The sequence below is a fragment of the Rousettus aegyptiacus genome, unplaced genomic scaffold (assembly GCF_014176215.1).
Source record: "Rousettus aegyptiacus isolate mRouAeg1 unplaced genomic scaffold, mRouAeg1.p scaffold_m13_p_16, whole genome shotgun sequence".
Taxonomy (NCBI): Eukaryota; Metazoa; Chordata; class Mammalia; order Chiroptera; family Pteropodidae; genus Rousettus; species Rousettus aegyptiacus.
The window spans coordinates 38512350-38525535 of record NW_023416291.1 but is presented as its reverse complement, the minus strand read 5'-3'; the positions used below and the strand labels follow the sequence as shown (position 1 = coordinate 38525535).

Below are 13186 nucleotides of genomic sequence, written 5' to 3'. Positions count from 1 at the left end.
TCAATGAAACCAGGCTCCACTGGGCAGCTGGAACTGAGGCCACTTGTTTCATTTGCATTTAAACGGAAATTTCTTCCTAGCCGCGGGTAGCCTCTACTGTTTTTCCCGAGCTGTTTGCAACCGGGAGGGCACTGAAGTGTGCAAGGAATTCCTGACTGAATTTCCAAGTGGAGCTGGTAGGTGCGGAGCGGGAGAGCAGTCTAGGCCCGTCACACTGGAACAAGAGGGTCTCATGCCTTCTAGGGATCAAGGACTTGGCTAAGGTCGTAAAGCCACTCATGGAACTTAAGTTTAGAAACTCACTTAAATTTGACTTCACTATCTACAATTAGAAGTCTGGCTCCATTTTAATCTTTGATCCTTGCAACCCTTGAGCCTTCCACCCATCTCTTCCCCATTAATGTAGGGAGGAGGCAAGAGAGCTAAAATGTTAAATCAAGTCATATTCAAAGACTGCAATATCCTGATTAGCGCCACAGGCAGACCAAGAGGAAACCTGCCGGATAAAGGAAGATGTCTGCAGGGATTGCTAACAACCCATTTGCCCACACCGTTAAAGGGAAACAGGAAAAACAGATTCTTTAATGGCACAGTAAACAAAATAAAGTCATTCATTCCCTATGGCCAAAACCATGGGGAACCTGTGGATCACAGGCTGGGAACTGCCAGCGGGCCTTTCACGCTACATATTCTTACCTTTTCATGCTACATACTTTTATTCTTCCTCAGTGTATGTCCATATCAAAGGAAAATGGGTAAACGAAGTCTTTAAACTAACTCACGAGAACTAAAGACTGATAGATAAACTGGTTCCTCTGACATGGGAAGCTTTTTCCCTTGTCTTTGCTTTCTAATATCTTTTTTTATATCTCAGCTTTCTCCCTTCTCTAATAAACTTTTCTTTTGACACTAACTTTGGTGTGCGTTTGAATTACTTCTTATGCTCCACCAAGAACCCTCTTCTTTCTCAGGGCAGGACTTGAGCAACCCCAGGATTGTATGTCAATTAACAATTTTCCTTCTGCCACACACAAGCTAGAAGGAAGAGGATGGAAAAAGATAATGCCTTCTTTAGCCCTTCACCCCATTCTCCCAGCCCCCTAAATCCCCTCCTCTCTGTCCATCACTAAATTGTCCATTATATTTGCGAGTCTGTTTTTGAGTAGTTTGTTCTTTTTGTTCCTTAGATTTCGCATATAAGTGAAATCATATAGTATTTATCTTTGTCCATCTGACTTAGTTCACACAGCATAAGAATTTCTAGGTCCATCCTTGTCACTGGAAATGGTATGATTCCATTTTTTTAATGGCTGAGTAATATTCCACTGTATAGATGAACGATTAAATACACATCCAGTTTTTAATTTCTAGGCCAGTGCTGTTTGACTAATTTCAGGTTGCATGTCAATTAACTATTTTCATTATGCCACACACAGACTAAAAGGAAGGGGATAGAAGAAGATAATGCCTTGATGGACCTAGAGGGTATTGCGCTGAATGAAATAAGTCAGATAGAGAAAGACAAATATCACACGATTTCACATATGTGTGGAATATAAAGAAGAAAATCAACAACAACACAACAGCAAAAATGGAAACAACCTCATAGAGACAGAGAATATTTTGAGGGCTATTAGATGTGAGGGGATTTGGGGGAAACGACGAACAAGGACAAAGGGATTAAGAAGTACAAATGGATAGTTACAAAATAGACATGAAGATATAAAGTGTAGTATAAGGAAAATAGTTAACAATGTGCTAATATGTAAAGGGGAAGAGGTGTGCTAGATTTAGTGGGATGATCACTCTGTGTGTTATATAGGTCTCTAATCACTATGCTGTACAATGGAAACAAATATATTATTGTATGGCAAATATAATAGAAAAAAACTCATTGAATTGTACAATGTAAATACAAGAAACTAATTGTGTATTATATTTCAATAAAGCTGAAAAAAAAAAAAAGATGGATCCAAACCACACACACAAAATTCTACCCTTTGTGACAACATGGATGGATCTTGAGATTACCATGCTGAGCGAAATAAGTCAGGCGGCAAATTGAAAACCATGTGATTTCACTCCTGTGTAGATATAAAAACTGAAAGTAACAAAGAAACATGACAAACAGAGACTCATGGACATGGACGGTGGATTAGTGGTTACCAGAAAGAAGAAGGGTGGAGAGAAGTAGGTAAGGGTACTAGGGGTCAAGTATTTGGTGACAGAAGGAAATCTAACTTTGGATGGTGAACACATACTGCAATATATGTATGACGTACTGTTGTATCGTACACTTAAATCTCATTAGATGTTAGTAATGTCACCTCAATGATTTTTAATTAAAGAAACCTATACTAAAAATATGTAAAGATGATTAGCAAACATATTGCCACCTAATGCCCCCACCTGAGCATAAAAATCACATATTCAAAGTTTCCGAGGATTAGGATGCAGACATATTTTGGAGTCTCCTATTCTACCTGTCATCAATCCTTTTTCAGAAATTTATTGTCGCTCTACGGCCTTTATATAAAAAAGTAAACAAAACTGTTTTTGGAAGCTCAATATTTGATGCCATTCAGGGGCCTTTATATTAAGGAATCAAGCACAGAATTTATAACAGCTTCTGGAATAAGCGGCTACACTATTCGTTCAAACTACATACCAATAAAATTTTGGTTCAAAAGTCCTAAAACTACCTACGTCTGACTTTGACACAGAACCACGGTCTGGCTACTCAGAGTCCGGGTCCACAGACTGGGACCTGCGGCATCAAAACACCCGTGAAACGGTTTGGTTTTCCGAATCTCGAGTCCACCAGGACCTGATAAATCAGATTCTGCATTTGAACTAGAATCCCGGGTGACTGAAATGCACACTGCAGTTGGAGAAGTGCTGGTCCAGACTAGATTTTCTCACCTTCTCGATCAGACATAATTACTTGTGTTGGGTGTTGTAGGTGTTTAGTAGCCTCCCTTCAGACGTGGCCAAATAGCCCGGGGGCAACATCATCTCTGATTGGGAACCACTGGCCCAGAGGTTAAAAACTGGAGGTGTCCTGACAGAATTATAATCAATACCTATTCCTTACTCTGATGATGACTTCAAGCAGATCTGTAAACTCTTCAGGCCCCATTTCCGCAAAAGGAAATGGAGTTCATAATGGTACTGCCTCCTGGAATGCGCTTTCTAACAAATTGAATCAGACCCTGTTTATAATATGCGAAGCTCAGGTTATACGGCATCAAAATCTCGAAATGTATCTCTCATAATTAACAAATATTTTATGATGAGGCACTAAATGACAACTCTTGACTTGTGATACAAGTATGAAATCCCTGATTTTGATAAATGTGTCAGGAAGCCAAAGAGTGTGGTGCGCAGGATTGCATGTCAAAGGAACCCAGCACTCCCCTTCTTGTAGAGGGAATAGCAATTCTCTGGAGACCTCGGGGCTGTGTCCCACCACAAATCGATGCTTTAAGGGTCAAAGGGGCTTGGTCCTGACAGATTCCTTAGTCTCAGACTTTGGAGAAAACGTGAAGTCTTTAGGATAAGGTGATAAGAGTTTAGACCCCTGGGAAGTGGGGAGATCAAGGAATGGAGTCATAAAAATTGGATTCTTTTCACTACTAACCTGGTCTCTTGGGATTGAAGAATCATTAGGAAGAATTTCCTTCTGTTTATTCCAGAGTCCCGGAGGGAAATCATATGCTTATAGGTTGGAAGAACAGGAGGGAGACTTGCTTGGTGAGCAGAGAAAGAGAGAGAGAGAGAGCGATAACGCCTCCTCTTTGCAGTCCCTCAGCTTGTACAGCATTGGTGGACAGGACATGCTTGTCGCTTTTGACTCCTAAGCTGGCTCAGAACTGGTGCTTCACTCCTTCCTGCTGTCTTGTGTGGGGACAGAACTTCAATCTCCATCATCCACTATCCAGGGAAAAAATCGGACTTCCACACAGAGACCCTCCTCTCAGAGACGTCATCCAGGTGAGTCTGAGAGCCCAGGTGGTACAACAGGACAGGGTCAGAGAAGGTGGGACCTGAGACCTCTTACCCGAGTCGCGTGAGAGACCAATCAGCTCATTCCAGAGACAAGTTATCTCTTTGTTTGTATTCCTGGTTAAGTAACTAATTTATAATTAATTTACTTAATACACTAATAAACGTGTCTGAATCTATACTACAAGGACCTTAGTTGACAGTTAAGTGATGGGCATGGATGCACAGTTGGGTGACACTGTAGAATAAGTGAGCTGCATAAAACGATTGCAGTAAAATGAAAACGTCTGAGGAGCTTTGCTGGTCGGGGAGTAGAAAATAGTCTGTTAGGTGTGGAGGACTGGTGCGGTGTAGAGAGAACATCTGTATCAAATTTCTAAGATAAGATGTATTTGAGGATGTTTTTTATTCATTGAAAAGGTCCCGATCAATGGAGGAAGATATTATCTGCAACAAGCTGTTTGTGAGATATGCACTACAGTATCTTCTCTCATGCTGGGTATTATTTAATAAGTGTGAAGAGTACTACTAAGTAGCAAATTGAAATACAAACTTGCCATATTGGGAATGTTTATATACATTTAGACCTAATTCCGGAATCATTAAATGAATAGTAACTGCGCATGGGCTATGTGCCAGAACATTCTGTGAGCATTCTATATTATATTCTTTTATGTCTAAGTATTTACAATTTAATCGTTAATCCATGTTGATATCATTAAATTATCACTATTTTATGTCTTGTTTCACTAGTGTTTGATTCTCCCTTCAATTTTGCTTACTACAGATATTTCGAAACTACATATTTTAACCCGGTTTCATTATCCCTTCATTCTTTCCATGTTATCACTTTCATATTCCTAGATTTGTTTCTATATAAGAAACATATATTCACCCACCTTTGTGAAAAGTCCAAAAATGAACAAAGCAGGTAAAGTCCTTGCTCTTCTGGATCGTGCAGTATAGCGGTGAGGACAGAGAACAATGAAATCAATGTGTGGATGACACAATGTCTTCAGGCAGACTCACCTGAAGAAAGCTATTTGTTGTAAGAAGAAAGCATTGTCACGGCTTAAGGACGATTTACAAAGAATGGTCTAGGGAGGTCTTTGCATGTTGATGAAGTCCAGAACCAGGATTAGAATGTGCCCACTGGGTTTGTCAAAAAGTGATCAAAACCCAGAGCCCAAAATGACATAGAAAAGATGCCACATAAGAAAAGGAGAAAGGGGCTAACCTGTTCATCCTCAGTTGGACCTTGAAATCCAATTTTCATTCACGAAAATGAACTGGTCAAGTAATTATGGAATCGGCACAGGAAAAACAGGACTTCTACTGCTTGATACAGAAAATGTCCAACTTTTGTTCTCTTTTCATATTTTTTTCTTTTGTGAAGTGTTGGTTTATCCCCTTTCTCATTATTATGGGTGTGCAATCTGTAAGGTGTTAGACACCATAAAGATATCACCTCTTTTGTCTTTAGGACATGTTTATTTTTGTTCTCTTATTTTTTCTGAGTGTCAAGGGAATGTAATCAGGGTTCAAGTGCTGCCAGAACCAAGGAAGATTTTTCTTCCTCACGGTCTCTCAATGACCACCTGAGCGAGGTAGACTTTTTCCCTCCTCATCCATTTCATTTCTGTCTCTCTCTCATGCTCTGTCTCTCTCTGTCTGTCACACTCTCTCTCTGTCCCTCAGATTTTTATGCAACTACAACTATTATTTTAATTTTTCTAAAAGCATAGTTACCATATATTATATTAGTTTCAGGTGTAAAACCATAGTGATTTCACATTTTGTACCCTACAACGTGATTACCATGACAAGTCTAGTAATAACCTGTCGCTGCGCAAAGTTATTAAGATATTATTGACTTTATTTCCTGTGCCGTCCACTACATATCTATGGCTTACTGATTTTATAACTGAAAATTGGTACCTCACATTCCCCTTCACCTTGTTTACTCATCCCTACCTCCTCCGCTCTGGCAACCATCTGTTTGTTCTGTGTATCTATGAGTTTGTTTTTCCCTTGTTTTGCTTGTTCATTTGTTTTGTTTTGGTTTTCTAAATTCTACATATAAGTGAAATCATATGGTATTTGTCACTCTCTGCCCTACTTACTTGGCTTAGCATAGTGCCTTCTAGGTTCATCCATGTTGTTGCAAATAGCGAGATTTCATTCTTTTTTATTCCTGAGTTATATTCCATTACACACACACACACACACACACACACACACACACACACCATTTATATCCATTCATTTATTGATGGCTATCTAACAATCCCACTTCTGGGCATTTATCGAAAGAAAACCAAAACACTAATTTGAAAAGATATATGTGCCCCTATGTTCACTGCAGAATGATTTACAATAGTCAAGTTTACAAATTAAACTTTTATAATGTTTAATTTCCATTTTATTTTTTCCAGAGGATAGTTCTTCAGAGTTAGTCCCTTACATGGGCTTTGGTGAAGCTCTTGGGGCAGCGCCTGCAGGTCTAAATTGAGGTGGGGGTGTTTGATCCTTCTGGGCTTTATAGAGCAATTCCTGACTACCTTGATGTGAATGGCACAGCTCACACAGTAACCGGTTTCACATACATCTCAGGAAGCACATCCGCGTCTAAGACACTTGCTTTGGAAATGTTCCTCACAGCTGCAGCCTCTACAATGTTTCAGATGACGAACTTCTTAATGGACTTGTCCTTGGGCACACATCGGACACAGTTAATGCAGAAAATAGGCTGCACTTGACCCTGGCCCTTTTTGGCATGACCATTGTTCTTTATTTTTGGTCATCTTGGAAGTGAGGAGCCAAAAGCTGAACAGATTTTTTTTTTTTTTAATTTAGTTTCAACTATTCAGGACATTGGTTAGACATCTATGTAGTTCATAAAACGATCCCCGTAATTGTACATTCCTTCCCCTGACCCTCCACTTAGCCAACTTATTAATGCTAACTGCATTCCCTCTGCCGTGCTCCCCATCCCCGTGACCATCCGTCAGCTACTAATTTGTACTTCTTTCGCCCTTCACTCCATTTTCCCAGTCTCCCAAACGCCCCTGCCCTCTGTCTGACACCAAATTGTCCACTATATTTGTGAATCTGTTTTTGATTAGTTTGTTCTTTGTATTCCTTAGATTCTACATAGAAGTGAAATCTTATAGTGTCTATCTTTCTCTGACTTAAATGCCTTCTAGGTCCATCAAAGCAATATCTTTTTCCATCCCCTTCCTTTGTGTGTGTGTCTTTTAATCTGAACTGAGTCTTTTGAGCTGAGGCAGCATATCTAGGGGTTGTTTCCTTATTGTTTTATCCACTCTATCTTTTTCCTGGAGCCCTTTTCCATTAAGGTACTTATTGATAGGAACGTAGTCGATACGATTCTTTATTCCTGTTTTTGATACATGTTTTTTCTTCGTAGAGAAGTTCCTCTAACCTTTTCCACAACACTGGTTTAGTGCTGATAAATTCCTTTGGTTTATTTTTGTCTGGGAAGCTCTTTATCTGTCCTTTACCTCTAAATGATAGCTAAATGATAGCTGGATAAATTGTTCTTGGTTGTAGATACGGGGTCTTCAACCTGTTGAATATTTTTGGCCAAGGCCTTCTGTACTGCATAGCCTCTTTTGAGAAATCAACTGCCAGTCTTATGGGTGTTCCCTGATAGGTAACTATCTCTTTTTCCCTTGATGCTTTTAATATTCTTTCTTTTTATTTAACCTTTGGCATTTTAATTATGATGTGTCTTGGTGTGGGCCTCTTTGGATCCCTGGTTTTAGGATTCTCTGAGCTTCTTGGATTTTTTGTCCATTTCCTTGACTAGGTTAGGGAAGTTTTCCATCATTATTTCTTCAAACAGCTGTTCAACGTCTTGATTTTCTTCAGTTATGCTGATCAGATGAATATTTGGAGCCTTAGTAGTAGTCTCATATACTTCTTAAATTATTTTTATAGTGTTGGCATCTTTCTTCTTGCCATTCTGATTGAGTGTCCTGATTGGCTGTCCTGTCCTCTAGATAGGGCATTTGATCCTTTTCTTTATTCACTTTGTTTATGCCATTTAATATACTTCTCATCTCAGACAATGTGTTCATTTCAGACTGGTTCCCTGTTATAATTTCCATTTCTATTTTTATTTTTTTTTAATCTCTTTCTTGAAGTTCTCACTGAATTTATCTACACTTCCCAAAAGTTCATTGAGCATCTTTATAACCAGTGTTTTGAACTCTACGTCTGTTAGATGACTTGACTCTGTTATATCTGGATCTCTGTTCTCTTCTCTCATATGGTTTATGCTTCTTTGTCCTCACATTTTGGCTGCCTTTCCATGTCTGTTTTCATGTACTAAGCAAAGCTCCTAATTGTCCCTGTCTTAATTAGTGTGGATTTGTGAAGCAGATGTCCAGTGGCACAGACCTGAGAGGGGTTCAGCTGCAGGCCAAACTTAGCCCAAACCTCTACCCATCTGGGGCTACCTGTTAAAATTCAGCCAGCAATCCACAGATCCTGTGCTTATAGTTTCCTTAAAAGGCCACAATCAGAAACTGAGGCCAGCTGCCTCTCCAGTGTTAGTCTCAGCAAGGAGCACCTGACTTGCTGAAGGTATATATGGATGTGGCTTGGGTAGGACCTTGAGTTTGGGCAGGCGGGGTTTCAGGGAATCCTCCCGGCAAAGCGACCTCTTTTATCCCGTTTGATGAATTCCCGCTATGGCGGCGCTGCTGTGTCCGGCGCACTGGTAGAGGGGAGAGCCCAACAGAAAACAAGGAATACCGCCGGTACTTCTGTACAGAGTGAGTCTTTGCTCCGACAATGACTTCCCTATAAGTTCCTGGTGCCCCCTGTGCACAGCTGAATCTGCACTGGTGCTCAGAGCAAGCATGTTCCCCGCTGCGAAAATCCACTCGCAGACACGGTCCCTTTAAGAGGCATCTGCTGCTGCCGCAGCCTCCTTCTCAACCACTCAGACCAGGCAGCACGCATCCTCGCCTCACCCGGTCCTACCTTCTGCCATTGCAGGGTGATTTCTTGGATTTATCTGTAGTTGTATGGCTTTTGCATCCCAGGCGACTTTTTCTTGCTGCTGTTTTTTGTTTCCATCACAACTTCGATTTGGTCGCCAGAGAGATGGACAGAGCCTCTATTATATAAGCCATTTTTTTTTCTCCTCAGACTTCATGTCGGTTTTTAAAAAATATCTCTTTAAATACACAGAAGAAAATGGCCATCCCAACGTGAAGCCCAAATTGATAAGTCCATGGCAGGCTTAAGAATGGGAATTTCTAGGAACAACCTCTGTAGTAGATAGGCAACCTTCACTGATCTGGCCAGCTTAGGTTATAGCCACTCCTACCTGAATCAGGCTGGAACTGAGACAGACATGGAAATAACACAGCCAGGGTTGTGTGTTGTGTGTGTGTGTGCGTGTGTGTGTGTTACTTGTAGATGTGAGTGGTTTCAGCACAGAGGAATAGGGATCATATATTCCAGGTGACTCTTACAGAACAGAGGCCAGAACTCAGTCAAGAGAAGGTACTAAGGAGGGCTCTCTTTCCATGCGTAGGACTCCTTTGCAACCAGAGCAATAAAATGCAAGAGGTAGTGTGGCTGAAGAAGTCCCTGCGCCTGAGGTTTCAGTAGCAGCAGAGAGGCCAGTTCACTCCTCGACTTGTCTGACAGCTTCTCCCATCCTCACCCTCATGCTCATTTACCTCTAACACTTGCTTCTTTTTCTGGCTAAACATTGAAACAAACTCCTTCCTCAGGGACTTTGCACTGGCTATTCCTTCGGCCGGACATGCACTTCCCCAAATAAACTTGCATCTCCCTCCCTCTCTTACTTGAGGTATCTATTTCGATGTCAAAAAGACCTTGTTTGCAAGTCTTGCCTAAATACCCATGTAAAATAAAATGCCCTCGTTAGTTTTTCCTTTAGACCTGCTTTCCTTTTCTTCGTTCCACTTGTCACCATCTGACACGTTATCCATTTTTATTATTTGCTTCTATAATTTTTCTCCATAATTGACCTGTAGAGACATTTGTTTTTAAGCGCCATATACTCACAGCCTAGCCAATGCCTAAAACATGATCAGCATTCAATTTATATTCCTGAAATACATGAAGAATTTCTCATTAAAACTGTAGGACACATGACACTTTAGGGGAAAAGGTGATTGAAACAAAATTTTCATATGACAGGCGGCATGGGGATCTCCCAAAGGGGACCAGATTCATACACAATATGGCAAAAGTAATTTTTGACTGCAATTATCAATTGTAGCATTCAAGTTATGTGAGTCATGCAAGTTTGTGTGAATTAGTCATGTTATTTCCCTCTTTCCTGGAAGTCGCCTCCACCACATGGAACCAGAAAATGTTACATGGATTACAGAATTTCTTCTTCTGGGACTTTCAGAGGAACCAGAACTGGAGCCCTTCATCTTTGGGATTTTCCTCTCCATGTACCTAATTACCGTGTTTGGAAACCTGCTTATCATCCTGGCTGTCAGCTCTGACCCCCACCTCCACTCACCCATGTACTTCTTTCTCTCCAACCTCTCCTTGGTGGACATCTGTTTCATCTCCACCACTATCCCAAAGATGCTGGTGAACCTCCAGACACAGAGCAAAGTCATAACCTATGGAGGCTGCATCACACAGATGTATTTTTATGTACTCTTTGTAGGATTGGATAACTTTATCTTGACCATAATGGCCTATGACCGGTTCGTAGCCATCTGTCATCCACTGCACTATAGCGTCATCATGAACCCCTGGCTCTGTGAACTGCTGGTTCTGGTGTCCTGGATCATGAGTGCCTTGACGTCCTTGTTACAAAGCTTAATGGCATTGCGACTGTCCTTCTGTACAGACTTGGAAATCCCGCAATTTTTCTGTGAACTCAATCAGGTGATACAACTCGCCTGTTCTAACACCTTTCTTAGTAATATAGTGATGTATTTTTCAGCTGGACTGCTAGGTGGAGGTCCTTTCGCTGGGATCCTCTACTCTTACTCTAAGATACTTTCATCCATACATGGAATGGCATCAGCTCAGGGGAAGTATAAAGCATTTTCTACCTGTGCATCTCACCTCTCAGTTGTAATCTTATTTTACTGTACAAGCTTAGGAGTGTACCTCAGCTCTGCTGCTACCCACAACTCACATCCAAGTGCCACAATCTCTGTGATGTACACCGTGGTCACACCTATGCTGAACCCCTTCATCTATAGTCTGAGGAATAAAGACTTAAAGGGGACTCTGAAAGGTTTCTTTGTGAAGGAAACCACAAAAGGTGCAATTGTCCTAGGACTAAAGAAGTGTCCATGATTGCAGAGGTTGAAGACTCAGAGTCAGATATTGTGAATGTTTTTAAAATATGGAAGTAGTTTTTAAATACAGCTGTATGAAATAAACTGAAATGACAGTGTAACTATGAATGCTGATTACAAACATGAGAACAAATGCCAAGAATGTTATTCTGTATACTTTGTGCTAATTAATAAGTCAACTATCATACATATTTTTAGCTTGTTTTTACATCTCTTATCTCGTATTGTTCCCTTTGGCCTTTGCAATTAGATCTGTTTCTAAATCTTCCATCATCTTCAACAGTGATGTGCAAGGCATTCTTATTCACAATTAATTAAAGATCACCTTTCCTTCCTTAGGTGCATTTAAATCCATCTTTATATAAAAAGAAAATATAACTTAGAGAGTGCTTCCTTCTCATTTTTGTATATTTTTTATTTCTGTTTTTATTTTATTTGTATTCTTTGATTAGAGTTAGCATTAAACACAATTCTATGGTAGTTTCGGGTGTACAGCTCAGGGGCCAAACACCTATAACATCCATATGTAATTGCAATATTATTGCCTACATTCCCCATACTGTACTCCACATCCCTGTGACTATTTTGTAACTACCAATTTGTACTTCTTAATTCTTTCACCTTTTTCAACCAGTCCCCGACACTCCCTCCCACCTGGCAATCACCAGTTTGTTCTCTATATCTATAACTATATCTATAAAGCTGTTTCTGTTTTATTTATTTGGTTTCTTCTTTAGATTCCGCATATCAGTAAAATTATATAGTATTTGCCCTTCTCTGTCTGACTAACTTCACACAGCATAATACTGTCTAGGTCCATCCATGCCATTGCAAATAGTAAGATTTCATTTTTTATGGCTGGGTATGTTCCATTGTATATATACACCACAACCTTTTTCTCCAATTGTCTATTGATGGGCACATAGGTTGCTTCCATATCTTGGCTACCTTAAATAACACTGCAGTGAACACAGAGGTTCATACATCTTTTTGAATTAGTGTTTTGGTTTTCTTCTAATAAATACTCAAAAGTGCAATTGCTGGTTCATACAGTAGTTCTATTTTTAATGTTTTCAGGAAACTCCAAACTATTTTCCATAGAGGCAGTACCAATTTGCGATACCATCAACAGTGCACAAGGGTTCACTTTTCTTCACATCCTCACTAGCACTTGTTTTTCGGTTTATTGATGATAGCCATTCTGACAAGTATGAAGCAATATGTCATTGTGGTTTTACTTGTATTTCTCTGGTAATGAGTGATGTTGAGCATCTTTTTCATATGTCTATTAGCCATCAGTATGTCTGCTTTGGAGAAATGCCTATTTGGATCCTTTGCCCATTTTAAAATTGGATTATTTGTTTTTTGGTGTGGACTTATATGAGTTCTTTATAAATTTTGGCTGTTAACCCCTTATTAGATGTATTATGCAAATATCTGCTCCCATTCAGTAGATTGTCTTTTGTCTTGGTGGTTCCTTTGATGTGCAAAAAAAAGTTTTTTTGAGAACAATTAAATTTTTATTCTAAATTGGTTGACGATCAATATTTTTTACTATTCTTTTTTTATGGTGACACTGGATAACAATATCTAGCAAGTTTCAAGTGTACAATTTAACAGTAAGGCATATATATATTGCATTATGTGTTCACTGCCCATAGTTAGATTTCTGTCACCACATATTTGACCCCTTTTACCTCATCTACCTCCCTCCTTTCCCTTTCCCCCACCCTCTGTTAACCACTAGTCTATTGGCCATGTCCATGAGTCTCTGTTTGTCTTATTCATTTGTTGTTTTGGGGTTTATATCACACAAATAAGTAATATCATGTGATTTTCAG

At 39.8% G+C, this 13186-nt stretch overlaps 1 protein-coding gene and 1 pseudogene across 1 annotated transcript; one reads left to right on the top strand and one right to left on the bottom strand.

Moving 5' to 3' along the window:
* Positions 1–6465: 6465 nt before the first annotated feature.
* LOC107519390 lies at positions 6466–9715 on the bottom strand (annotated as a pseudogene).
* A 616-nt stretch (positions 9716–10331) lies between these two features.
* Positions 10332–11906, top strand: LOC118612458 (olfactory receptor 7A17-like). The gene has a single exon (XM_036233869.1). It carries the CDS (start codon positions 10375–10377, stop codon positions 11341–11343), a length of 969 nt encoding a protein of 322 aa, XP_036089762.1. The 5' UTR covers positions 10332–10374; the 3' UTR covers positions 11344–11906.
* Positions 11907–13186: the final 1280 nt, after the last annotated feature.